The following is a 25,378-nucleotide window of genomic DNA, read 5'->3' on the forward strand; positions in this document are numbered from 1 at the left end:
TAACTTGGCGGTGCACACACTATTGCTGACAACATTAGGGGCTTGTTGACTGTAATCTCATCGAAGCCTTATGCACGGAAGGCAGTGGAAAAGTCTAAACTACGTTAAAAATTTTCGGTGAGCCAATTTGATGTTGGTTATATGTTGAAAAATCACGCTTAAAAGTGATATTTGGCTCTCCTGAACGCTTTCCAGAAAAATTTTCATAAACTGAGGATTTGGAAGTATCCCGCACTTCGTTGACATTTTTGTTTTGGAAGTAGTATGGCCATGACATCTACGCCTTCTCTCTCTTTGGTTTTTTGCAACACATGAATATCTACACCAACTTTAGAACAATTACTTCAGAGCGTCTGAGCATGGCTAATATTTTGTTTCCTTAAATAAAAATAAAATAAAAATTGTAGTCACCCTGTCACATAGTGACGCCTGCCATTTGGATATATTGTAGATTAATATTGATGTATACCTGTATTCTAAGGTAACAAGGAACAACGTCATTTGTTCGAAAAATCTAGAGCATGAGTTTCCATACACGCACAAACATATAACGATAAACTTCGAAGACAAGATGCAGCACACTGAGTCCTACATTATAGGCGTACAGTGTTCGAAGCAAGTACACGAGGCACCGATGCTGTCTGACATCAGCAGGTGCATAGATGAGGAAAAATCGGATATGTAACAGTGTACGCACAGAGAAAAGACACTCAAAAGTAAGGTTCTTCACGCACAATGTTAAATTGCATTTAAGAGAACATAGCAATTTGATATAACGCTTGCTTCTGCGAACATATTTATGTTTGTATAAACAGGAGGTAGACACGTCACCACGTTTGAAACACTGCCTCATTTGGTTCCTGCGATCGCTGCGACAGACAGGCGCTTTCGCAGCCAATAGAAGCGTGCACTGAGTCCCTTTTTACTGTTGGGCTGCTGAGCACGAGGTCGTGGGATCGAATCCCGGCCACGGCGGCCGCATTTCGATAGGGGCGAAATGCGAAAACACCCGTGTATTTAGATTTAGGTGCACGTTAAAGAGCCCCAGGTGGTCGAAATTTCCGGAGTCCTCCACTACGGTGTGCCTCATAATCAGAAAGTGGTCTTGGCACGTCAAACCCCATAATTTAACTTAATTTAATTTGTGTCCCTGTTTAGAATCTTCTTTGTTTTAGTAAGCAGTCTTATCCAACCCATGCCTATTTTTGCACAACCTCGGAAAATTTTGCGCCATGTCATGACGCGAGGATAATGTCTGTGACGCCAGGTGCGCCATTACAACAGCAACAATAACGTCAATTGCAAATACCAGCGCCAAATAACTTGCATACCTGCTAACTACAATCATATTACGCGAAAGAAACATGTGACTATTTCTACAGCATTGTAAATGCGTGTCAGCGCCCGTTAAAGGAAGTGTAAGGAATTAAACAAAGTGAGAATAAAAACGGCCCGGTTACCATTAACCGCTGCCGCGGCCACGTACGTGGGGCTCAAAAGATGCAGCGGATACTGTTCCCGGAGTAACCTCGGAGCGGTGAGTGTCAATCGGAACGTCTGGGCATTCTGTCAAGCGGGACAATCGCCTACGGCGCTTTCGCTCTGCATACTATACGCGCTTGTCTCAGTTTCCACCTTCTTCTCGAACGGACTACGAGATTCGCGCGCAGCGACTTGCATCGGCTTGTGCACTGGGCATCTGGCCACGTGATCATGCGCTCACTGAGAGGGGAGTTGAACTTTCATTTAGGTAGTGTTTTGTTGCATCTTCCTTGGTATTTCTGACCACGTTGATCGGCGGCATTTGTTTGGCGGCTTGACGCGGCGCCCTTGGCATTTTACGTTATCATTTGGCCCTCATGAGAGGCCAGTACGAGCCCCTGCACAGGGCTTCTTCCGCACCCTGAAATGCTGTACTCTTGGACTGCGCGCAGCTGAGAAAACGTCCGTAGGTTCGTACACAAGCATAGGTGAGAGGTAGTGGGAGAGGAGAATGTGGGGAGCAGCGTCGTAATTGAGCGTTGTCCTTGGCACTGTCGCGCGTGCTATTATATTGAAATGACATGGAGATCCGAGTGGCGCTTGGACATGTTAGATGGTGAACGGGTGTCGTAGAGGAAATGAATAGCTAGCTGACTTGTAAACTTTGTTGATAATTTTCTTTTCTCGCACTTTCCTCTTGCAAGGGTAAGAAAACCTAAACGATCATCTCATTCCATGGAGAAGCGAAAGGGCATCGGTGCTATAGAAACTGCGTGTTTTTCCTTGGAAAGCATCCAACGTGGCGTTTGTGAAAGACATATGCCGAGTCTTTTTCCCAGACTCGAAACTGTGACGGCGACTATGAGAGAAAAGTGGAGATGACTGAGAGCTAGATTTGGAGAGGGATCGATGGTATGCTTTTGCAATATAAAAAAAAGAAATGCGTCACAGCGTTGCACGCAATCGAGGCAGGGCAATGAAGCAGGGCACAATTTGATATTTTAGTGGCTCACGCTCACTAAAATAATTACTTGTACCCATGTTTGGAGTGTGCGTGCATTTCTTAGGCAGCTACGATAGAATATGATTTGTGGAATCAGAATATGCCGTCCACATCACCGTATGATGCCTCTCTAAATACATTTTAGGTTGGACCATAGTTGAAAACCGCGCGTGAAAGCCTCTCGCGGAGACGTCTGTGCAAATGCACTAAGTTATTTCTGTAAGTATTTGTGTATATATTTTGTTGTAGTTTCCACACGCATGGGCAGAGTGCAAAAGTTTCGAACTTTTTTTCTCCATTAGCTTTCTTTTCACGAGGTGAAATTTGGACGTAAGTGGAGCGGCGGCTTACCTTTAGGTTATGCAAAGACTAGGCATAAGATTTTGTGGAGTCACAATAGATCACATCAACATTAGGAATGAAACACGCAGTTTGGGAATTTTTTTAAAGAAGATTACAGGGTACACGTAGATGAAAGGTTCACGAGGAATGCTACGTTCCTGTACAATGATCATTTCATACGTTAAAGAGTTCAGCACCTTTCTGTCAGCTACAAATTTATCATTATCAATATCGTTCCCACCTTGCGCCCCTAGGCCTCTCACGACGGACCAACAAACCCCCGTATGGACACGATGTAGTCAGAATGCATAATTTTCATATGGAAGCGGCGAATAAAGAAAGCGCAAGCTAAAAGAGGACGTCGACAAAACACTTCACTGCGTGTGTCAATGGTGCCGACACAATTTACTGGTAATAAATATTGCAATTCTGTAGGCATGGTTTACTACATTTGATAGCGCCTTGATTATTTTCCTTCTCCAAACAAATATACCCTCTCAGAATCTCTTCTTTTATTTTTCACACGTCTTTAAACAAACACAAATTGAGTTGTAACGCATGACATATTAATAGATACCTGAGTGTATTCTTTACGAACAAAGCTCCACTGTCAGGTGAAACACCGAAGTCCTTGACTGACTGACTGACTGTCAGGTGAAAGCACCGGTCAGATGGAAGTTCTTGTTTGAAAAATGTTTTTTGTAGGTGTAAACATTGTTTTAAAACTCGTTAGAATACCAGACAAGTAATTATCGCAGTTTTTGTCCACATGAAGAACGTTATACGTAATTGTATGAAAAATGAGTACCATGTTAGTGTTGAGTATTTAGAAGCACCATCACCGGCGACCTCCACAGTTGTGGAAGTCTCCTGTAAAATTTTGAGCACCTGTGGTTCTTCAACGTTACCTAAATGTAAGTGCATAAGCATTTTTGCTATCGGTCATCGCCGAAACGCCATCACAGCGAGTCTCACTGTTGTTTCTTGCGCAGCACATCCGGTTCACCTCCCGAGACGACCGAGGACAAAACTCAAGACAAATGTGAAACAAAAAAGAAGAAATAGTACAGTACAAAATTCATGGGTTTCTTTGTAGATATTGATACCAGAGCATAAGTTTCGTTAGTAGTAGAGTTACTCGAGTGTCTAGAATATTTAGAATTAATTATAAATCACTGATAACCGCATACCAAAGCACAGAATTGTATACTTTAGAGACCCGTCAAGTGAGCATGACTTCGGCGAAATTCCTGGAAACCCTGAAGTAGAAAGTGGAAGTGATGACGTCATTTTTAACGGTACATACAGAAAGGGTACACAGGGGAAGGCGGAAGGAGGAAATTCAGGATCACGAGCAAAACGAGAACAACATGAAAGCACGAGCCAACGTTTCGACAAATGGATTTTTCGTCTTCAAGGCGACATATGCTTTCATCGCCGCGGTATATATAGGTGGGGTTCTTCGAAAGCAGGAGCCATGTTGCGACAAGTGAACTTGTCTTCTTCAAGGCAACATAAGCTTTCCTCTCCACAGTATGTACAAGTAGGGTTCTTAGTAGGCGGGGTTCTGTATAGGTGGGTTTTTTAGTACATATTGTGCCGACGAAACCATATGTGGCCTTGAAGAAGACAAGTCCACTTGTCCAAACGTTCGCTCCTGCTTTCACCTTGTTCTCGTTTTGCTCATCGTCACACACAAAAAGGTGCCATGATATTCAACCGGCTAATTATTGGAAAACCTCATGCCTGCGAGTTCGGTTCGTGCGTTCCATTCACCTAAAGTTAATCTACAGAACACCAACGCCGAGGTGTGAGTGCCACTAAGCGACAGCTAGGTCAACTATTAGGGCCGCTTACCATTTTTGCTTCGCAGCGGAACACGGTAGCAACAGAGGTACGGCGGTGGGTCATAAAATACGAGGGGTGCAGAGGTACTGAGCATTGGACTTTAAACAGTGACATTGATTGAGTGTTTGACAAACAAACATGGTGCTCACGGTAGACCAACGTCTTTCCACAGACTCATCAGAGTGCTGCCCTTGGTTTTCAAGGCTATCCTATTTTTCATGCGCGTAATTTGGTCCGCAGTGAAGTGGTTTTTCCAATCGCCGATGATTCCCTTGCGTACAAATTCTCCCTTCATTGGCGCCTTCAATACTTCCGCTGACTCGGTAGCGTCCGGCTGGTATCTTCCGGTGGCTTCCAATATCTCCACAGTCTTTGACCCCCATTTCTTGAATTCCTCGTTGAATCCCTTCATGGTCTTCATGCTAGACGCGTTCAACACCCCTTCCAAAATTTCCGGTTGTGCCCGTAGTTTTCTCCCATAGTTTTCTCCCAGAAAATCGGCTATCTTTAGAATCATGGCGCGGGGTTCCTTCTTCATTTCCTCGTAGGTGACGAAGAGCACGTTGTCGTCATTTCTGTGGTCGTACCATGTGATCTGGTGGTCAAAGTAGTCGCCAAATTCCACTTTTCCTTCGACGAACATGTCGAAGAACTTGTCGAATGGCTCATCGGCGAACCGGTACGTAGCGAACGACTTGCAGTGATAGTAGTATGAAATGCAGCAGTCGTATGGGTTACGGCTGACGTATATGTATTTTGCTTGAGTAGAGTAGGGCTGGTGAGAGAATGGGAGGTGTGTCTTTATCGCACCAGGACGTGGCATGGATTCTGCGGCTCCCACTCCGATCATCTCCAGAAAGGGTGACCTCCGCATGAACTCATCCATCCCCTGTAACGAAAAGAAATTTTACAGGTGGATGGCTAATCTTACTGCAAAAAAGGTATTGATCACTGGCCATATAGATCATGTCCGTGCAATAATACAGTAGAGCAATAAGACACTAATTTCATTACTGTGTGCAGATGATTTAATTTGCAGGAGCACGTAGGCATGTTGCAAATATTATGGCTCATTCTTAAGTGCTCTGCGCAAACTTTATAACTTAAAGGCCATTATTAAGTATATATATGCCCCAGTGACTCTTCTGCACTTTTTGAAGCAACTATATGAGCTCCTTGCCTATCGTGGTGACACCTTTCCACAGATCTACTCCTGCCTTTATTCATGCTACGTGCATAAATGGATTACATTGGTTCGCTGACACTCTGGCTATATTGAAGCGTGTACATTTCTGCGAAACTTTCAACACCCCAAAGTCTATTTGTTGTCGGTGCACAGCCTAATGTACGCCAGTTGTAACAAGAAGTCTATAAATTTAGACAAGCTTTAAAAGATTTGGATAGATCTTGTTGAGAACGAGGAGAGAGGGGAGACATTCCTTATTGAATGCTACAAATTTTTGCCAGGTTACACGCTTAGCTTACTACTCCGAATGACAAAAGTGATGCACGAAACGACCCCCTCAAACATACCATCCACAGGCATAACCCACGAGAGTAATAATGAAACACGCATGCGGTAACAAGCACCAAGGGTGTATGGTTCATGCTTGTATCACGAAGAGAAACCAATAGAGCCCTCTTTGTGTGCAGAACACTGACAGTGCTGCTCCAAGGTGTTTGAATACGTATGTCGCGGTTCCAAGGAGTTGCTACGTAAATTAAATGATATGAGGGTTTGGGCGGCGAAACTTGCCCAGACGTAAAGCACAAGATGTAAGTCATGAATGACAGAAAGCTGAGCTTGTTGATAAGGATTCATTATGTAAAAAAGGTGAGGCGTGCAGACAGGACACAAGAGAAGTAGACAACACGAACGCCGACTATCAACTGAGGGGAGCCCAGAGGCGAAAAAAGAAAGAAGACACAAAACTCATCGGCGTATGCTCTTGAATGGTATCACCACGTGCCAGTCGGGTACATGTGCCTGTCTACGTGCGAGATAGCTGTTAAGGCACTTCATCTCTTTCTTATGTAAAGGTATCGAAGGTTCACTCACGCACGCACTTCCACCATTATAGATATACCATGCCTCTACCATAGGACGCGTATCTTCATTCTTGTGCCTGTACAATATCGCGCATTCATCTACCTCTGGCGTACAGTTACAATCTTGGCAATGTAAAGAAAGATTAGAAGTCTATCCACCGGTTAACGACCTTTTATGTTCCATTAGCCTCTGATTGATACAACGCCCCGTTTGACCTACGTAGAACTGGCCACAGGTAAAGGGAACTTTATAAACCACACACATATGACAGTCACAAAAACTGTTGTTCTTATTGTGCTTCACTGCAGAAATATCTCTTCTCTTTCTGCCTTTTACCTGCTCCTTATTCCTCTACACGGCAGCGCATATCTTACGTAGCTTATTGGGGGCAGTGAAAGCAACATTAACATCATCTATACTTGCTACTTTGTTAAGCCTGTACGATACTGAATGAATGTACGCAATATTCACTACTCTTTTTTTGTTATTACTGCTTTCTGTAATTACGTCCGTCTCCCTCGAAACCGACTTCTTTAGGCGTTCAGCCACAGTGGCAACTGTTACGCTAGGATAACCTGCTTCTAATAGGCGCCGGACCTATGCAATAAAACTGGCGCTGATTTTGTGCATGCAGCATCTGGTGAGAGAAGACTTGAGGCATGAAATGGCAATTCCGTTTTTTACTACTTTGGAATCATCATCATCATCAGCCTGGTTACGCCCACTGCACGGCAAAGGCCTCTCCCATACTTCTGCAACAACCCCGGTCACTCCAACAACCCCGGTTTGGGATGCTTCTTTGGATGCAACTTTGGGATGCTTGGATTGAAACTTTAACAACGGCTTTGAAGATCTTGGGGAGAACTGCCAACAAACGTGATTTCGTTCGAAGACCAAGGAAATGTCTAGAAACTGAATTACGCGTCGCTGAGGAAATTCCTTGGTAAACTTTAATCCTCCTCCATAAAGTTTAAATCGCTCACTTGCTAGTAGCAAGTGAGCGATTAGATAGCAATAAAGTAGCAGCGGAATAGAATTCTACCCTCTTGCAGGAAATCAGGTAATCATCAACGTAACGATATATCTTGATGACGCAATCACCTAAGGCTTTCTCTGAGCAGCTGTCAACCTTACTCACGTAAATATCGCTAAGAAAAAAAGTGTGTCCTCTTGTGTCCTGTCTGCACGCCTCACCTTTTTTGCATAATGTAAGTCATAGCGTGCGCCGCGCACACTACACAAATACAGTCGCACCAGCTGCAATTTCTGCAATAATTAGGTAGTTTGTGTAATATACATCCAATGGAACTCTGCAGGAATGTGCGGTCACTACATGAAAGACCCTGCCACGGGGGAAAAGCGCCTTTGAGATCCATAATTCTAATAAAGCCCCACTGTCTAACGCTGCACGTCAAACCATAGAGACCACTTTGAGCACCAGGAGATTGCGAGCACTGAGGCTGACGATTTTCCTTTAGAGCACGACACGGAAGCCGTTCGCAATAAGTGGCCCTGCGTCTTTCAATAGTAAAGTCAGTCTGAACGTTGCGCAGTCCGGTGGCGTCAGGCCGCAACAACTGAAGCACTATGCCGTGTTGCAGGCGAGATTTAATCCTGTGTTGACAGTTGATGTCTCCAACAAACTGATATATTGGCGGTGGGTATTTGAATGCGATAAGGCCTGCCCGAGAGTCGATCAATATCACCCGTCAGTTTGCCAGTAAGTTCCAAAAGTGAGCAAAAGCAATACGCAGTGCATCACCAAGACCAAATTGTTGTTTTGGTAGGTGAAATATGGGCACATGTTCCAGAAGAATCTGGCAGTCACTGAGACCTTAGTATAATTGGGGCGTCTACATTCGTTGCATCATGAGATGGGATCAAGTGCAATATATTTCAAAACGGGCAAGCATTGTCATTGACAGCTGCCAAAGTCCCTGTGCTAGTCCTGCGGGAACTGTTCTACTTTGATAAAATGGTGCTGAAATGACCTTACAGAAAGGAAAAAGCTGGTTCACAGAAGAGGGAGAGAGAGGTCATATCAGAACGGCAGAGAAGTAAAAGAAAGCCTTTTAGGCTACCCAGAAATACTTGTGGCGTCAAGGTGATGTTTTGATGTTCCTTTGACGTAGCAAATATGAGCAAGAAATAGTTCTCTTGTTTAAGGAATTCAGAAAGAAAGGTGCCTGCTCTTTTCATCGTCGATTTACTAGAGGATTTACCAAGAGCTTCCAGACAAATGGGTAATATGTTGACTTCTATGGCTTCTAAAATTTTCATACTTGTATGTTAGAAGTTCTGTAAGGCAGGCGTAGTACCGAATAGCGAAGCGCAGCTGGTGAAAACATTTGCGATTGCACCGCCCTCTCGTTTAAGGAGTATCTGCGCAAATTTGCGCCGGCGCACAACTTCTAATCTGGAAGAGCGGATGGTACCTTTACCCTAAAGTGCCTGTTCTCCTATGATGACTAGCCGTTTCGCAAATATTTTGTAAACGGATGGGCACGTTCACAAACACTGCAATTTCGTGACGATTAAATTTCGGCCATATCGATTTGAAATGTTCAATAACTGGAAAAAAATATCGCTCAAAAAAAAAACGCCCCTTAAGATCCCAGTGTTTGTCCATTGATTTGCAGATAACTTAACAAATTCTGCGAAAATTCTTAGAGCGAACTTGTACCCAAAGAGGAAATTGTCATCTAATGGAATTTGTGTTGGTGCTCTACATCCAAGCAAATATAAACCTTTCATTACAATAAAAAAAAATGCTTCGTGGGCTGAGATGAAAGCATGAGTGCACCTGTAGCCGGCGCTATATGGAGTATGTTGTATTTTGACTGCAACAATTTTTTTTAAAGATGGGTTATGCTAGATAGCAAAATTCTAACCTTTGACTAAATTACTCGATGAGGCGTCCATTAGTTCTAGGGGAAATCAAAATATTGGGTCGAATAATAAACCAAATTACACTAATTAGGTTTTTAATTAGGTACTTTATGCCGCATATTTCAATCTGCGGATTATAGCTCCTCAGTTCGCAAGGAACGAATTCTCTGGACAGCACAGGTTCCGAGAAATTGATTTTAAATATGTCCGTCGAAGTGCATTGGCGTTCCAGTTACTTTTGTGCTTGAAGGCATAAAACAGCGGTTTCTTTAAAAGGTAACTGGAATGCCAATGCATTTTGACGGGAGTATATATCTGCCTTTTGTGAGTATATATCTGCAGGTACGGCATAAGCGAATTTTGGTTGATCTTGTGTCCACTACGGCAAAACTTCCTGCCTGATACCACTCGCGTCATCGGCTCTGGCTTTAATCGTTGTATGCCCACTTCCAACTTCTATTTCAGGGAATCGGTCTTTCAAGTTACAGCCAAACGATGGTAGCCAGCTTTCAATACCTAATGCTGAACCAACTTCTGTATATTCTTTTATAAGCTTCGCATGACCTTAATGCAACGTTTCCTATTTCGTCCAGCAATCTCAACCAGATATTACTTGTGAACTTGGTGTTCTCTATGTGTGTTGTTACACAAATTTCTTGTAACACCAATATATTATTTCACATTCTTATCCTTAATATACCTGCTCTGCCTCTTACAGTTAGTGTTCAGCTGAAGCGGAATATTTTGTTTTTCGCCTAATGCTAATGAATGGAAATCCCAAATCTTCTTACGCTGGATGCTGCGCCATCTACTAGCTGTGGGAATATTGCTGTTGCTTTGTTTATTAATATTAAGACGGCCTTTGACTGAGTTAGTCGCCTTCACGTTCTGCTTGGACTCGCAACTCTCAGAGTACATAGCCGAGTCCTCAAATGGATCGCTAACTTCCTGAAAGACAGAAAGATATATGTAAACACAAATGACGGCCAAAGCGACGAATACACCATAAATAAAGGAGTTCGGCAAGGAAGTGTATTAAGTCCACTTCTCTTCAGTGCAGCAATAGCAAGTTTACCACAGTGCTTCCAGCAGACATAAACATATCTATGTATGCTGATGACATTTGCATATGCACATCGAACAAGTCTCTAGATGTTGTCAAGCATCGGTTGCAGGAATCGTTGGCATGAAGATATCTTATGCCAAATCAGTGGTGCTGCCTTTCACAAAAAGATGGTTGGAAATTTTGAACTTTCAACAGATGGCCATGTGATCGAGCTAGTTCGCAAACATCGTTTTCTCGGCCTGATTTTAGACCCTCAGCTTCGATGGACTCATAATTCGACCACCCTGGAGGACCAAATTAGTTGTGTTATAAATGTTCTCCGCAGAATCGCAGGCACGAAGTGAGATGGAACAACTACATCCCTGCTTCACGTCCACTCAGCACTTGTGCGTCAGAGAATTGCTTACTCCGCCTCTATATTGCACAAATTATCTGCGACGTCCCTCCATCGGCTGCAGCTATTACAGACTCGGAGTTTACGAGTGTGCCTAGGAGTCCTGCAAGCTACGCCCAGTCACCTCACTATTGCAGAAGCGCGGGAACCGAATTTCACGGTGATTCGGAGCCTGGAAACATGCCGACATCTTTCTACTCAGCATTCTGCACACCCCTTCTTCTCTCTCTGATAGAGAACCGTCCGGGTGCACAGATACACGCCTTGTTTCAAGAGCATAAATCATGACTCCCACGATAACTTTTTTGGCACTCCGACCTCTGCTACTCACCATGGCTTCTGCAAGCGCCGAAAATAGAAACTTCAATCGAAGGCCTAAAAAATAAAAGCGACGTTCCCACATTAGCAGCAAAACAATTATCGTTACATCACCTATTTGACAAGTACCAGGAATCTATTGACTTCTACACGGACGGTTCTGTCGTCAAAGAAAGTGCGACTGCAGCTTATGTTATACCATCCTTAGAGGTAGAGTACGCTTGTAGATTAGAACACACGTCGTCACCATCAATAGCAGAATTAGTGGCGACTCTCAAAGACACTCATTTTATCAAAAGTTATGAGACACCAACAAACTGGGTAATTTGCACGGACTCCATATCGGCGTTAGCATGTCTTGAAAATATTGATGACAGCCAACCCCACGCACGAATAACGTACGCAATACCGAACAGTTTAACTCAGGCTAATGAAAGGAAACATGAAGTGATATCACAGTGGGACCCTGGCCATACTGGTATAGCAGGGAACGAACTAGCGGACTCATTGACAAAAGCAAACCATAAAGATGTAGAAATTTAACTCATCCCTTTATCGCCAATGGACACAAAACGGATATTGAGAGTACTAAAGAAAGACTTGTGTATGTCAACATAGTTTAATGAAAACACTAAGGAATCAATACTTTATGATGTAGACCCTCATCTCGAATACCAGCTGGATGTAACAACTTTCTAAATGTACCGAGACACTAATTCACCGACTGCGCCTTGGGAGAGCATACACCAAACATTTCCTGCATCGCATCAAACGGACTCCTTCCCCAGCTTGCTCCTGTGGCCACGAAGATGAGGATGCTCGCCATCTACTCCTCGAATGCCCCATATACGATATACAAAGACAGCAGCTAGAACAAGAGCTACACTCCACTGATCCTCACCGGCATTTCTCAATTTAAAATTTCTGGGCCCATGGCCATCGAAAATAGCACAGCGAAAAGCATTGAACGCAATTGAATATTTTTATGGAGACACAGGCATCCTCAACAAATACTAGGTATTGCATTGAATAATCACACGATGTCACTGAAACATTCTTCTATTATTTGTAATTATTAGTGCTTGTATACTACGTGTTAAACATTTTTTGTTGTTGTGCGTGAATTATTTTACCACTGTAATTCCTCATCTGTTTATATGCCCATTGAAGTCTACATCATGGCCGTTTTGTGTGTATTTGGGACTGTTTACGATTTTATTGTGGTGCAACTTGCATTTGACTTTTACACTGTGATGTCCACAGGTGATAGGACTGTGCTGTGGCTTTCTCTTCCTATGAAGTGATTTTCCTTTTTGGTTTTTTTTTCATTTCCCTACATATTTTTATATGGTTGTTTCTGCTATGAGAAAAGGAGTAGCCGTCACCATTATAAGGTGACTACCATCTCTTTCTTTTATTTTCATTTCAATAAAGAAGAGGCCCCTGTCGGCGCGCTCACCCTGCGCTAACACAAGCAGCCAGGAGTGTTGCTCACCTGAGGTGACATGCCATCGTTAAATATGGCGTAGACGATGTGCTGCGTCCACGTTGTGCCGCACTTTGGGTAGGATACGACGAACAGGTCCCCTTCCCTCGGCTTGTATGCGAGCGCTTCTTTTATGATGTGCTCCTGGAATGCCCAGGAGAGGTTGATGCCGCACACATCCCTGTAGACACCGTTCGAATTCATGACGGAACCTGCGTCCAGAGAAAACGAATGGTACATTGGAGCGTGCTTTTAACAAGTTTAGAGGGCATAGAACCGCAGTTGAAATTCAATCAGAATATCATTGCTGCAATAGTATGTTTCCTTCTTATCTCTGCCTATTTAACCCTATTTCCCAAGGTTACCAGGATCTTATTTTAAACATACTCCCAAATAAATCTACCGCTGTTATAGTAATATGAACCATGATATCGATACAGTAACTGTATATGCATGTAGGAAAAAGTGCTATTAAAACGGAGACTTAGCTAGAACACATGATAGAGTGTTACCAACAGCTATACTGAAATACATCTTTATTATGGATACATCTCCTGTTACAACTCTTACGGCTACACTAATCTCGTTATTATAGCAACCCGTTTTACAAATGGTAGGGACACTATCGTTGTTGATGTTTTGTCAAACAATTCCACGTATAATTTAGCGCTCGTCTAAGAAGGTGATGTGTCTCGAATATTACCCCACACTGTTTGCTGTGTCAAATTGTCTAAAACATAGAAAAAAAGAGCCTAGAACGTATCATTGTCGTCTCGTTCGTATTAATCCGCAATTTGTATGATGTAGAGTGGCCTGCTGTTTATGCACTTAATTCTCCAAGCTAGTGTAATGACTTGCTTGTGAAACTTATTTCCGGGGGGGGGAGGGTGCCGTTAGCAACAACTAGATTTACTTATACTGGGAGGCGTAAACATCCAAAAGAACCATGGACAACACGCATGTACTGCATTAAAACGAAATAGCAAAGAAACGGCCCCCTTGCAATCTTTCATTGTGAAAGAAGCTTTTTGATTATTGGGGTTCTTGTGAGAAAAAAACGCTAATGTTAATTATTGTATTTGTCGCAATGGCACGATTGTAAAAGAACTGGAATATTCTAAGTGAATACCTAGGTATAGACAGAAAACAACATGCACCGGACAGAATACTGCACAATTATTTGTGTCCTACCTCTCCTCACGACATAATTGCACTGCTTTTAGTGATTACTACTTTTCCTTTTGACGCCGCTCGCGAGTTGTTTGAGTGGCGTCATATCTTTCGCTCGGAAATATTCTGCCACTCGGCTCATGCAGTGCTGACTAACAACCATGTCATCTGCTACACAGTTATTTCATATAAGAGAAAATATAAGAGAGATAGAGGGCAACATTGATAAATTCTACAGCATAATTGAGAGGGTAGATGGAGCAGGGCATACTTGCCCAGTCCTATGCCAATAAAACTTGGCGTAGATCTGGGCAAGATAGCTACAGTCAAAGATAAGCAGTCATCAGAAATTTCGTTGATATACTAGCAGCATCAGAAGAATTTTATACTGACCTTTACAGTAACTAGTGCAGCCAGGCAACCTTAATTGGAAGTAGTGATAAACAGCATACAGGGGCTCCTGCTATGACTTGTGATCAAGTTAGAAGGACAATGCGAGACATGTCCAGGGAGAAAGCGGCAACAGATGATGAGGGAAACTAGAGGAATTCCGGATCAAGCTACAGAACAGGTATTTGGCTTTAACTCCGGAAGAGGACCTTAGTGTTGAAGCAATGAACGACGATCTTATGGGTATCATTAAGGAGTCTGCAATAGAAGTCGGAGGCAACTCCGTTAGACAGGATACGAATAGGCTATCGCAGGAGACGAAAGGCCTGATCAAGAAACACCAATGTATGAAAGCCTCTAACACTACGGCTAGAACTGGCGGAATTTTCGAAGTTAATCAACAAGCGTAAGACAGCTGACATAAGGAAGTATAACATGGATAGAATTCAACATGCTCTCAGAAACGGAGGAAAAGCGGCGAAGAAGAAACTAGGAACAGGCAAGAATCAGATGTATGCGTTAAGAGACAAAGCCCGCAATATCATTACTATTATGGATGACATAGTTCAAGTGGCTGAGGAGTTCTGTAGTGATTTATACTGTACCAGTGGCACACACGAAGATAATGTGAGAGAGAATAGTCTAGAGGAATTTGAAATCCTACAAGTAACGCCGGAGGAAGTAAATAACACCCTGGGAGTTATGCAAAAGGGGAAGGCAGCAGGGGACCACCAGGTAACAGCAGATTTGTTGAAGGATGGTGGGCACATTGTTCAAAAAAACTGGCCACCCTATATACACAATGCCTCATGACCTCGAGCGTACCGGAATCTTGGAAGAACGCTAACATAATCCTCATCCATAAGAAAGGGGACGCCAAAGACTTGAAAAATTATAGAGCGATCAACTTACTGTCTGCTGCCTACAAATTATTTACTAAGGTAATCGCAAATAGAATCAGGAACACCTTAGACTTCTGTCAACCACAGAGCCAGGCAGGATTCCGTACAGGCTACTCAACAATAGACCATATTAACACTATCAATCAAGTGACAGAGAAATGTGCGGAATATAGCCCACCCTTATATATAGCTTTTATTGATTGTGAAAAAGCGTTTGATTCAGTCGAAACCTCAGCAGTCATGGAGGCATTACGGAATCAGGGTGTAGACGAACCATATGTAAAATTACTGAAAGATATCTATAGCGGCTTCACAGCTACCGTAGTCCTACATAAAGAAAGCAACAAAATCCCTATAAATAAAGCGTCAGGCAGGGAGATACGATCTCTCCAATGCTATTCACAGCGTGCTTACAGGGAGTATTCAGAGACCTGGAGTGGGAACAATTGGGTATAAGAGTTAATGGAGAATACCTTAGTAACTTGCGATTCGCTGATGATAATGCCTTGCTTAGTAACTCAGGGAACCAATTGCAATGCATGCTCACTGACCTGGAGAAGCAAAGCAGAAGGGTGGGTTTAAAAATTAATGTGTAGAAAACTAAAGTAATCTTTAACAGTCTCGGAAGAGAAGAGCAGTTTACGATAGGTAGCGAGGCACTGTAAGTGGTTAGGGAATACATCTACTTAAGGCAGGTAGCGACCGCGCATCCAGATCATGAGACTGAAATAATCAGAATAAGAATGGGTTGCGGTGCGTTTGGCAGGCATTCTCAGATCATGAACAGCAGGTTGCCAATATCCCTCAAAAGAAAATTGTACAGCAGCTGTGCCTTACCGTTACTCACGTACGGGGCAGAAACCTGGAAGCTTACGAAAAGGGTTCTACTTAAATTGAGCACGACGCAACGGGCTATGGAAAGAAGAATTATGGGTGTAACGTTAAGGGATGAGAAAAGAGCAGATTGGGTGAGGGAACAAACCCGAGATAATGATATCATAGTTGAAATCAAGAAAAAGAAATGGGGGCATGGGCAGGACATGTATTGAGGAGGGAAGATAACCGATGGTCATTAAGGGTTGCGGAGTGGATTGCAAGGGAAAGGAAGCGTAGCAGGGGGCGGCAGAAGGTTAGGTGGGCGGATGAGATTAAGAAGTTTGCAGGGACAACATGGTCACAATTAGTACATGACCTGGGTAGTTGAAGAAGTATGGGAGAGGCCTTTGCCCTGCAGTGGGCGTAATAAGGCTGATGATGATGATGAGTTGTTGCAGTTTTTGCGCATTGTACCATGAAATTTAAAGAGTTTGAAAAGTCACAAAGCTATTTGGAGCCGTAAGGACAAAAGGACAAAGCTTACGAAAACCTGATTTAACAACAATTCTTGCAGGTCCCATGGACATCTGCGCCGGAGTTCCGCCTATTACCGTTTTTTTTTTAAACTGTGTAGCTTCAGGAACTCAAGAACTGTTCGAAGATGCACCTGCCTGCTCTTGCACATACGTCGTGCTGAACTCACGTGCGTCGCTCTGACGGCCACCTCCCCGAAGCACCATGTGCTGTAAAAGAGACGACTGCTCGCTTATCAACGGGGCTATGAATCAAGCAACCGCGTTGCGACCTTGGCCACAAGGGCGCACATTCTATGTTATAAACAGCGTAGTGGCCGCGTTTTCGCTCTCTTCTTTTATATTGTGCTCTTGATGGGGATGTTGTCGTCATGACACAAACATCGTTTTTGTGTGCCGTATGTCGCAGAAATGTTACTTGCTTGCTTGCTTCCTTGTTTGCTTGCTTGAAGTGCAGCTTGCTTGGTAAAGCGTCAAGCTAAACAATCGGCGAACATTTAAATAGAAACTTTCAAGTTGTAACCAGAATCCAGAGGAAAGTATACCGATGGCTTGATTTAGGATCTACAATGCCACGAGATAAAATGCAGTGACACTGCATGGTGCATGGAAAACGAAAACATTTTTGAACTAAGCCACTAAAACAATTCATATAAACACTGATAGAGGAACAATGGAAATATGATTTGCCATATGAATGCGGAGTTTTCAAATAGGTAGTAAATTTTCTCCTAACACTCTCCCTTCAAAGTGCTCTAAAAATTACCCGCCTTAGTTTCCGCAAGGGTGCGAAGTACTTAGCGTGCGTGGTTTAGAGCAGCTACGTTTTACGCAGTGGGCACGAGGCTTTAAATTACCGTAGTGTATTTTGCGTAACCAATAGTACTCAGTTTGCGGTTCATCTGAAGTGACAAATACTGAAAAACCATACTTATAGAAGTAATTTTCTTGGCCTAAAATTTTTTATGAAACCTTCTCTTTTAAAACAAAAGGATGATGGGGATTAGTGCACATCTTTATTGATCCAAAAATTTTGCGAATTCTATCAGTTATGTTGATGTGCGCGTACACATAAGTAAAAAAAATTAAAACAAAGTTGAAAGTGTTCTTCTTTTTCCACTGTATCAAACGTGATTGACATCAATTTAGCGATTCAGTAACGAAAACACTTCCACTATTCCCTCATTTTTGAACACAACGGGAGACGTGCTGAACTAAGCCTGCGAATTAGCGCATCCTGTCTTAGACCTTGAAATTCGCACTGAAAGTGTTTCTTTTTTCTGCGCACAAACCCCTTATCTTATTTAGACTCATTTGGCTAAGATTACACTACTAACTTGACTCTCAAAGAAGCAAATAATTTTGCAGATTTCTTGATACAATGGGCGCCCAGTATATATTGTTACTTTAACATGTCGTGCTCACATTGCCCGATTCATGTAACAGCTTCAAAACCAATGACTGCAACCTCTTTTCCAATTTACACTTCTGCGACAGTGGGGCCCGTTCTTTCCCTAAAGACTTAAACAAAGTGCTTTTCAGCTGCAAGATCAGTTACGCAAATTCAGTCCCACAAGGGGCGCCCACTAAAATCAAAACACGAAAAGCCTCGCGAAACTGCATAAGTGCAGATGTTTATTTAATAATCGGAGCTTATCAACTTGTCAGCCATTGAATGTCCCTTCGAATTGCTTGGCCCAGAATCTCGCAACTTTTCTCGCAATCGTGGCCACCGCGACCAATTGCTGACAGCCCTGGCACGAGTGAATGCTTGCGACTATGGTCGCTAAATGGAACTGCGGGCAAGGAATTGTCAAAATTATACTACGACTGTCACGTGGAAGATCAAGGCCCTTGAAAGACACAACAAACGAAATACTTGCCTCCAGCTGAGTTCACGCGTAGATTAAAGGGGGTCGAGAGCGAAGGAAGCCCGCTACCACCGGGGTGGTCGGCGCAGAAAGCAGTGGACGTCTGTGCTTTCCGCGAACTGGGAAGGTGCCAAGTATTCCTTTCCCTCCTCCTGTTAGGCAAGTCCGTATCTTTCCATCTCGCGCGCCGACTAAGGAATTGCGTTACAGCTTCTCGAGGCGACCATAAAAATTAGCGAGTGCCAAACACAACACACACCCGTGCGACCGCCTCCTTTCTAATCCTACACTACCCGGTATTTTTCGCTCCAAGATGCGTCGTGATCAGATCGTTGTTATAGCGGGCAAAAGTAGCAAATTTATTGTAGGTATTTTCAACAAGGATAACAAGATGATATGCTGTACGTCACCGTCGCTTTAATGAGCGCTGCGTTGGGCCCATACATAATGAGACCCGTACGTATAGACATCGTCGTTAATCTTATTGGAAATCGAAATACCGCATCTGTCACTGCGACTGTGAATGTGCTTTGGGGCATGTTACTGATTTTTTTTCCTCGTTGGAAGGTCCTCTGTATGCAGCACATAGAACGCCATATTTCGAATAAGACAATTCAGTGGTTCTTAGTCAGCACGCCCTGCAGTTCTTCCGGTTTCGCGTACTTCGTGCCTTCAGGCGGAAATCACACTGCGGGATGGATCACCGATGCAATCAGAAGGCAAGCATGAAGTAGCTCAGTGCCACCGAATCACAGCACGTACAAGAGAAACCGTAGACGAGTTGCTTGCGGGGTGATTCGTTTCGTCTAAGCCACGTCACAGTTGTCTTCGGATTAACGCTGCAATCCATCCCATCCTGTAAATTCAACTTTGCCCACTTATATTTGTAAGTTTGTTGTCTTACTCGCCGACAGGAGGAGGCTGAAATAGAGAAGGCAGGGATGTTAATCAGAAATGCGTCTGGTCGGCTACCCTGCTCTGGGGGACCGGAGAGAGGGAATAGAAATATAAGACAGAGAGGGAGGAGAATGGGAGGAAAGTCGCGGTGGCATCGCGCACGCACGTGGAGGGCGTGAGTGAGTCAAAGGCGTTCCCATATGCCAGTCGCCCTCAAGAAAGACAAAAGTTCCTTTACAGTTTTCTGGGCCGACGAGCGATGGGGGAGGTCTTCAAGTAGCACCTGCACAGATAACCGGCGGTCGTTCAGTCGACGCCATGTGATAGATTATGTTTGTCTTTCCGACTCAAATCGATGATTATGGAGCAATAAATGTTCGATGTTCTTTTCCACGCCGCAGACGTCACATGCAGCACTGCCGGTCATTCCATTCAAAGTGGTGTACCGCTTTGTGAAACCCACTCCCAACCACAGCTGGTATAAAAGCGATGCTTCGCGTCGGTGAACCCCGGGTGGAGGTTGGAGTAGGAGCGAAGGGTTCAGTTCGTACAGCCTGGTGCGCCTTATGTTAGCAACGCCACAGAGCCGCTCGATCCAAACAGGACGAAGCTGAGACAAATACATGTACTAGCTCGCCATACCAAAGCGATTTCTACAAAAATTACTACAGAGAGCTTTCAAGCTAGTGTCAACAAGAGCTGCAAACATGGTGGTTAAGCCACTATTGGATTGATAGTTAGTATGTTTCCTTTTCCTAAACATCCTCCTTCTTGCTTCAAACGCCTGTGTGTCATGCAAAACTATTCATTTACACGAGAAAAATGCTTTACAAAGGACACAGTTTACTCCATATATCCGAGTTCAGAGAGTCAAGTCACCTTGCGCGTTTAGAAAAATACGTTTGCTTCTATATTTAGCAAGTTGCAGGCAGAAAGAGCGCAGAAAATATAGCAGCAAACGCCTGCATTAGGACTAATTCCCGTGGTAAGTCAGTGATCGAAACACGAGAGATCACTGTGGTAATTTTCGCAGAAAATTCTACCTTCATTCACATGCCCATTGTACGGCTATGATTGCAAGCCGCACATACACTACGGCGACAGCTTCCGCTGGTAATTTTATTGGAAGCTTCACGATTGCGGAATATCTGTGAACCGCTCGAAAAGGTAGGTGAGCACTCGCGAAAATATTGTGCTGACCTCAAATTCGTCGCTATGACGGCATCTTCTTGGACGCTGTATGCGCTGCAAAAGACATGACTGCTCGCTAATCGCCGTGGGATATACAGGGGCACTAATTATCTAATTAGACCGAATAAAAAAATAAGTTCAGTGTCCCCAAGCGACGCCAAACAACAGTGCCTTGATTCTGTCCAGCTACTTGGCATTCGCATATTTTTAAACTCCGGCTAACGTTAGCTGGGACACCCTGTACATCTTATAAATGAAGCTATTGTGTCGCTACCTTCATAATCACAGTGCGCGCCATATGTTACAAATAGTGTGTAGCGGCAGCGTTTTCCTTTATACTTTTCGCACGTATTGCTGACATTGTGTTTATTAAACAAACTTCGTTTTGCAATTACTATGCCTCGGAAAACTCTATATAATGATGCGTTCGATGTCGGTACACGCCTTTTCTGGTTTGCGCCAGAAAAATTTGAGGCAGTGTACTGACGGCTTGATTTAAAATCAGGGATGCCAGTGCCTAAAATACACAAGCACTTCACATTGCCTCACAAATAGAAATGTTGCTATCACTGAGCGGCTCAAGCAATTTATACACGCCGCGTTGGATTAAAATTAACGTGCATAATTTCGTTCACAACTTCAAGCAGAATTTTCACATACCTAATGAATTTTCTTCGAACACTAACCCTTTGAAATAAGGAGAAAGCAACTGCAACTTCAGCTCCCCAGTTTTCGAACGCCCGCAAAGTACGACTGGTCGAGGTGTTAGAGCAGTTATCTTTTACGTAGCGGCGAGGAGGACTTAGGTTACCCTTGTATATTCTGCGTCACAATCTTTTCTTCAGTTTATTGCTCAGGGGAGGAAACAAATAATAAAGCCCTGTATTTGCATAGCTAACCTTCTGAGCTTCACATTTTATATGCAGCGGAGCCGTGTGAGAGCCGTTTTATTAGGGGCGGAGTCGTGATCATGTATTTCACTCTGATTTTTTTGCCGAATTCTATCATTTATTTTGGAATACACGTTTACCGCTACAAACATTTTATGTAACTGTAAGCGAAAGTGCTTTTGTTCTTCATTGCATCAAAATGAATTGATGTTAGTTCAGTGACACATTAATGAATGCACTTCCACTGTTCACATATATTCTTGAACACAGCAAAGGCAGACGTGCGGAACTGGGTCTTTTCAGAACGCATAATACTGTAAGTGCTGATAAACGCACTACCAATGTTTCATTTTTCTGCAGAAAAGGCCTGAGGACTTCAAAGTTATGTTGCGGACAGAAAACGTTCTCATTCATGCTCATTTCATCAAACTTATTTGCGTCTCAAACAAACAGTCCAATTAATGTGTTTCTTTTCAAAATAGGCGTATAGTGAATGCCAATATTGCGCCCGTCATGTTCAGATTTAGTCTGATGCATGCAAAAGCTTCAGTTCCAATGACCGAAACCTCTCTCATTTTTCCGTTGCTGCAAAACTGACGCATCCTTTTCTAAAAATGATCGAAACAATGTTTTTTTTTTTTTAAGCAGAAAATACTTTACGAGATGTCTGTGCCGAATGGGACACCCTGGAGTAAATAGATAAATATCAAGAGAAACCGCACAAATGTACATGTTTTTATTAAACTTAGATTTCTTTCATTGATAAATGATTTATTGTCCCTTTGAATTTCTCGTCCCCAAATGCCACTTCTATAACAAGCGACTCCGCAACGACCAAGTGAGTGGGACACCTACATGAGTCAATTCCTGTGACTACACGTGCTAAATAGCAATGTGGTAAACGAATTCTGAAAAATGTGTTAGCGCTACTACCGGGAAGAAAGGTACGCTCAAAAACAAAGAAACAAAGCAAAACACCTACCTTTAATGGTCGACTTCAGCTCCGTTTAAACGGTGTCAGTGGTGAAGGGAACCCGTCGCCGCCACGGCGGCCTACTCAGAAAGCACTCGACGTCTGTGCTACCCGTCAGCTGGACGAATGCCAAGTATCCCTTTCCTTCCTTCTATTGTGCATATCCGTATCTTTATATCTCACGCGCCAACTGAGGGATTGCATTACAGTCACTCGAACGGCGTCTACATTATCGCATGCCGATGCGCGACACTCACCCATTCAAGCCACTCGAGATGTATTGACGACAGAATGGCGTACTTTGCACACTAACCGGTATATTAACGCGTAAGCACTCTTTATCGCGTACCCGGGGGAAAACGACTCTCTCCCGTCACGCACTGTAACTGGGAAATGAGTACGTAATTCGTCAAGGTAAGACATTTGATGGTTATTATAGTGTGACTGCAGCGGATCGGTAGCTTCAAAATCGATAAGAAAAGCTGATCACACCAGTGCCTGAGCATTCTTTGGCGAGCACCCTCGAAGAGAAGCCCACACATGCTGGCGGACATGCCCTAAAATTCGAACGAGAGAACACATGCATGGGAAGGTGCAGCATCTCCGAGGTGCCACCCGTAGCTTACCGTACCCTCGTTGTTTGCAAGCTTACCTATAGCTCGATGAGGGCGTGGGCGGAAGGTCGCCCATGTCGTGTAGTTCAGCCTGGTGGTTTCTAAAAGGGATATTTCTAGCATTTGCGATATCACCCAAACCGCGGGAAGACTACAGAACGAACGTTTGTGTAGTTATCGTGGGACAAACGGGCAATGTCGAATACGTCATACATTGAGCATTTTGCATTACGACACTACAGTCACAGTTTAGTGAGACTAATTGTGCCATGGAGAATACATGGGATGGGAAGGAAACGGTAATTAACACCTTATTTGAGAGAGCGGAGAACATCCTGAAGGAAGCACCTATATCGTATTTCATTCGTTGCTGAAGCGAGTATGTTGTATCTCCATAAGAGTTTCAGTTGAACGTGTTCACGCTACGCTAAGCAGCTCAAGCGGAAGCGCGAATGCGCATGCACCGTCCGCTTAGCCGTAAGTGGGCTAGCGGAGCGAGGAACATGGTCCGCTGAGAAGCTGCCTGAGCGGAGCGTGCTGCACAGCGCTTTGGCTAGTGTTGGCGTCAGAAAGGATTGGATTGGATGCAGAAAGCAAGCGCACTGGCTATCACGTGGCTTTCCCCAAGACGGCGCTTTATATTCCATTGGTAATATGGACTGGTAACGCATTACAAGCACACGTCTAGATACTTCATGGGGAAATAAGTTATATATACACATATATGCGTTTTACTCTATAAAACTAATCAATAAGTGTTTTTATTTTCTTTCATTACCCTGAATTTGGCCAGAGGGTGCTGCAACTACGAAAGGTCCGCTCTGCTACGCTAAACGTATAACTAAAACGTGAAAATCGCCCGCTGCTCCACTTTGGCTTAGCGGGGCCACTGGGATTGGAGCGTGCCGTAAAGACGCTCAATTAAAACACTCTATAGTTTAGAAGGGCGTTTCTGTATTCGTGAAAAAAAGATAGACCACATTGAATACAATGTTTCTTCTTTGTTGAGAACACGTTAGGAAATTGCGTAGAAACCATCGATGGTCGTTGTCAGTGTAACCTAATAACCCTAACCAACGAACAAACAAACGAATGAGCGAGCGAGCGAGCAAGCGTGCGAGTAACAGTACCACCTCCTACCCCTCCCACCACCAAGGGGCGAAATTTAGCTCCGATTGTGCCATGCGTGCCGGGAAAACAGCACTATCTGTGCACGGAAGCTACGCATATTCTTGTAACGACTGCTTTCCACACACAAGGATATTAAAGTGAAGCGCGTTGTTAGTACGGTTGCAGAGATATATACACTATTATGTGTTTTCTTTAGATGGAGTTTTAGCAAGCGACCGCATATGCTGGCCAAACTGCAGGATCGCTCACGTCAAAGTCGCTGGAGAATTACTCGAGCTGCTGCTCGGACTCGCCGAATTGATGGTTTGGCTCCCACGAACGGGCACCGTGTAGGAGGTGAACGCGCAGTAGAGGTTGAGGAAACGTGTAACTGAACGAGGAGTTATTGTCAACTCTTATATATATCCGGCCGTACGTAATAACCCTCACTAACTATGGCAAGGCGAGGTTCGCTTTGAAGATCGTACATAACTGCACGCTTTCCCGTAAGTGTTGAGGAGTTGGTGCACCTAGGGACGAAGAACCGAAGGTGGTTTGCTGCTGCCGGGTGAGGTCTCTTGAATACTCTTGAATACAGAGAGAGATGCTCATTACCTATAGTGAAATTACAAAACATTACTATATGGAAAGGCGGGAGTTTCCACCCCCTCACTATAGCCTAAACAGAGCACAAGCAGTTACACTTAGGCAATTACAAACAGTCTTATTATTCATCTGCACAAATAAAGGAATGGTATGATATTACAGACATGAATATTATATGCAAAGCATGCGAAAAGGAGATATGCACGCTTGAACATCTGCTCTGGCAGTGTGGCTCGCTTGGCCCTGGCATTTTCAGGAATCGGTTTTTAGGAATCAACAGATTTTCAGATCATATCTGACAAGTCCTGGCTGTCCAGTACGCCCGTGATAGGGCTAGGAGGCTTGACCTGCCGGTCCCGACATGGGACTAGTCAGGCAGGTGGCAACACCTTGTACGGGACCAGAATAAAGTTTTGTCCTACTCCTCTTCCTCCTCCTCCTCCTCTTGAATACGTGGTCTACAAAACGACGGGTGTGCCGATGCATCCTACCATACTAGGCGTGTGCTTACGTATATATATATATGTATATATATAT

General features: G+C 43.7%; 1 protein-coding gene across 3 annotated transcripts in view; it reads right to left on the minus strand.

The window, feature by feature from the left end:
• Positions 1-22,619, minus strand: part of LOC142587824 (sulfotransferase ssu-1-like) — a 39,156-nt gene extending 16,537 nt beyond the window's left edge. Inside the window, exons 1-3 of one of the 3 annotated variants that reach the window (XM_075699115.1) lie at positions 22,521-22,619; positions 12,888-13,090; positions 4,825-5,564 (exon numbers count right to left, since the gene is read on the minus strand). In XM_075699115.1, the coding sequence (XP_075555230.1) occupies positions 4,825-5,564; positions 12,888-13,082 (935 nt within the window). In that variant the 5' untranslated portion in view covers positions 13,083-13,090; positions 22,521-22,619. Of the gene's footprint in view, positions 1-3,324; positions 5,565-12,887; positions 13,091-18,572; positions 18,654-22,520 lie in introns of those variants that run through there. The other 2 variants (XM_075699114.1, XM_075699116.1) reach the window with 2 other exon arrangements.
• Between the last annotated feature and the right edge of the window lie 2,759 nt (positions 22,620-25,378).

The sequence above is a fragment of the Dermacentor variabilis genome, chromosome 7 (genome assembly GCF_050947875.1).
Source record: "Dermacentor variabilis isolate Ectoservices chromosome 7, ASM5094787v1, whole genome shotgun sequence".
NCBI lineage: Eukaryota > Metazoa > Arthropoda > Arachnida > Ixodida > Ixodidae > Dermacentor > Dermacentor variabilis.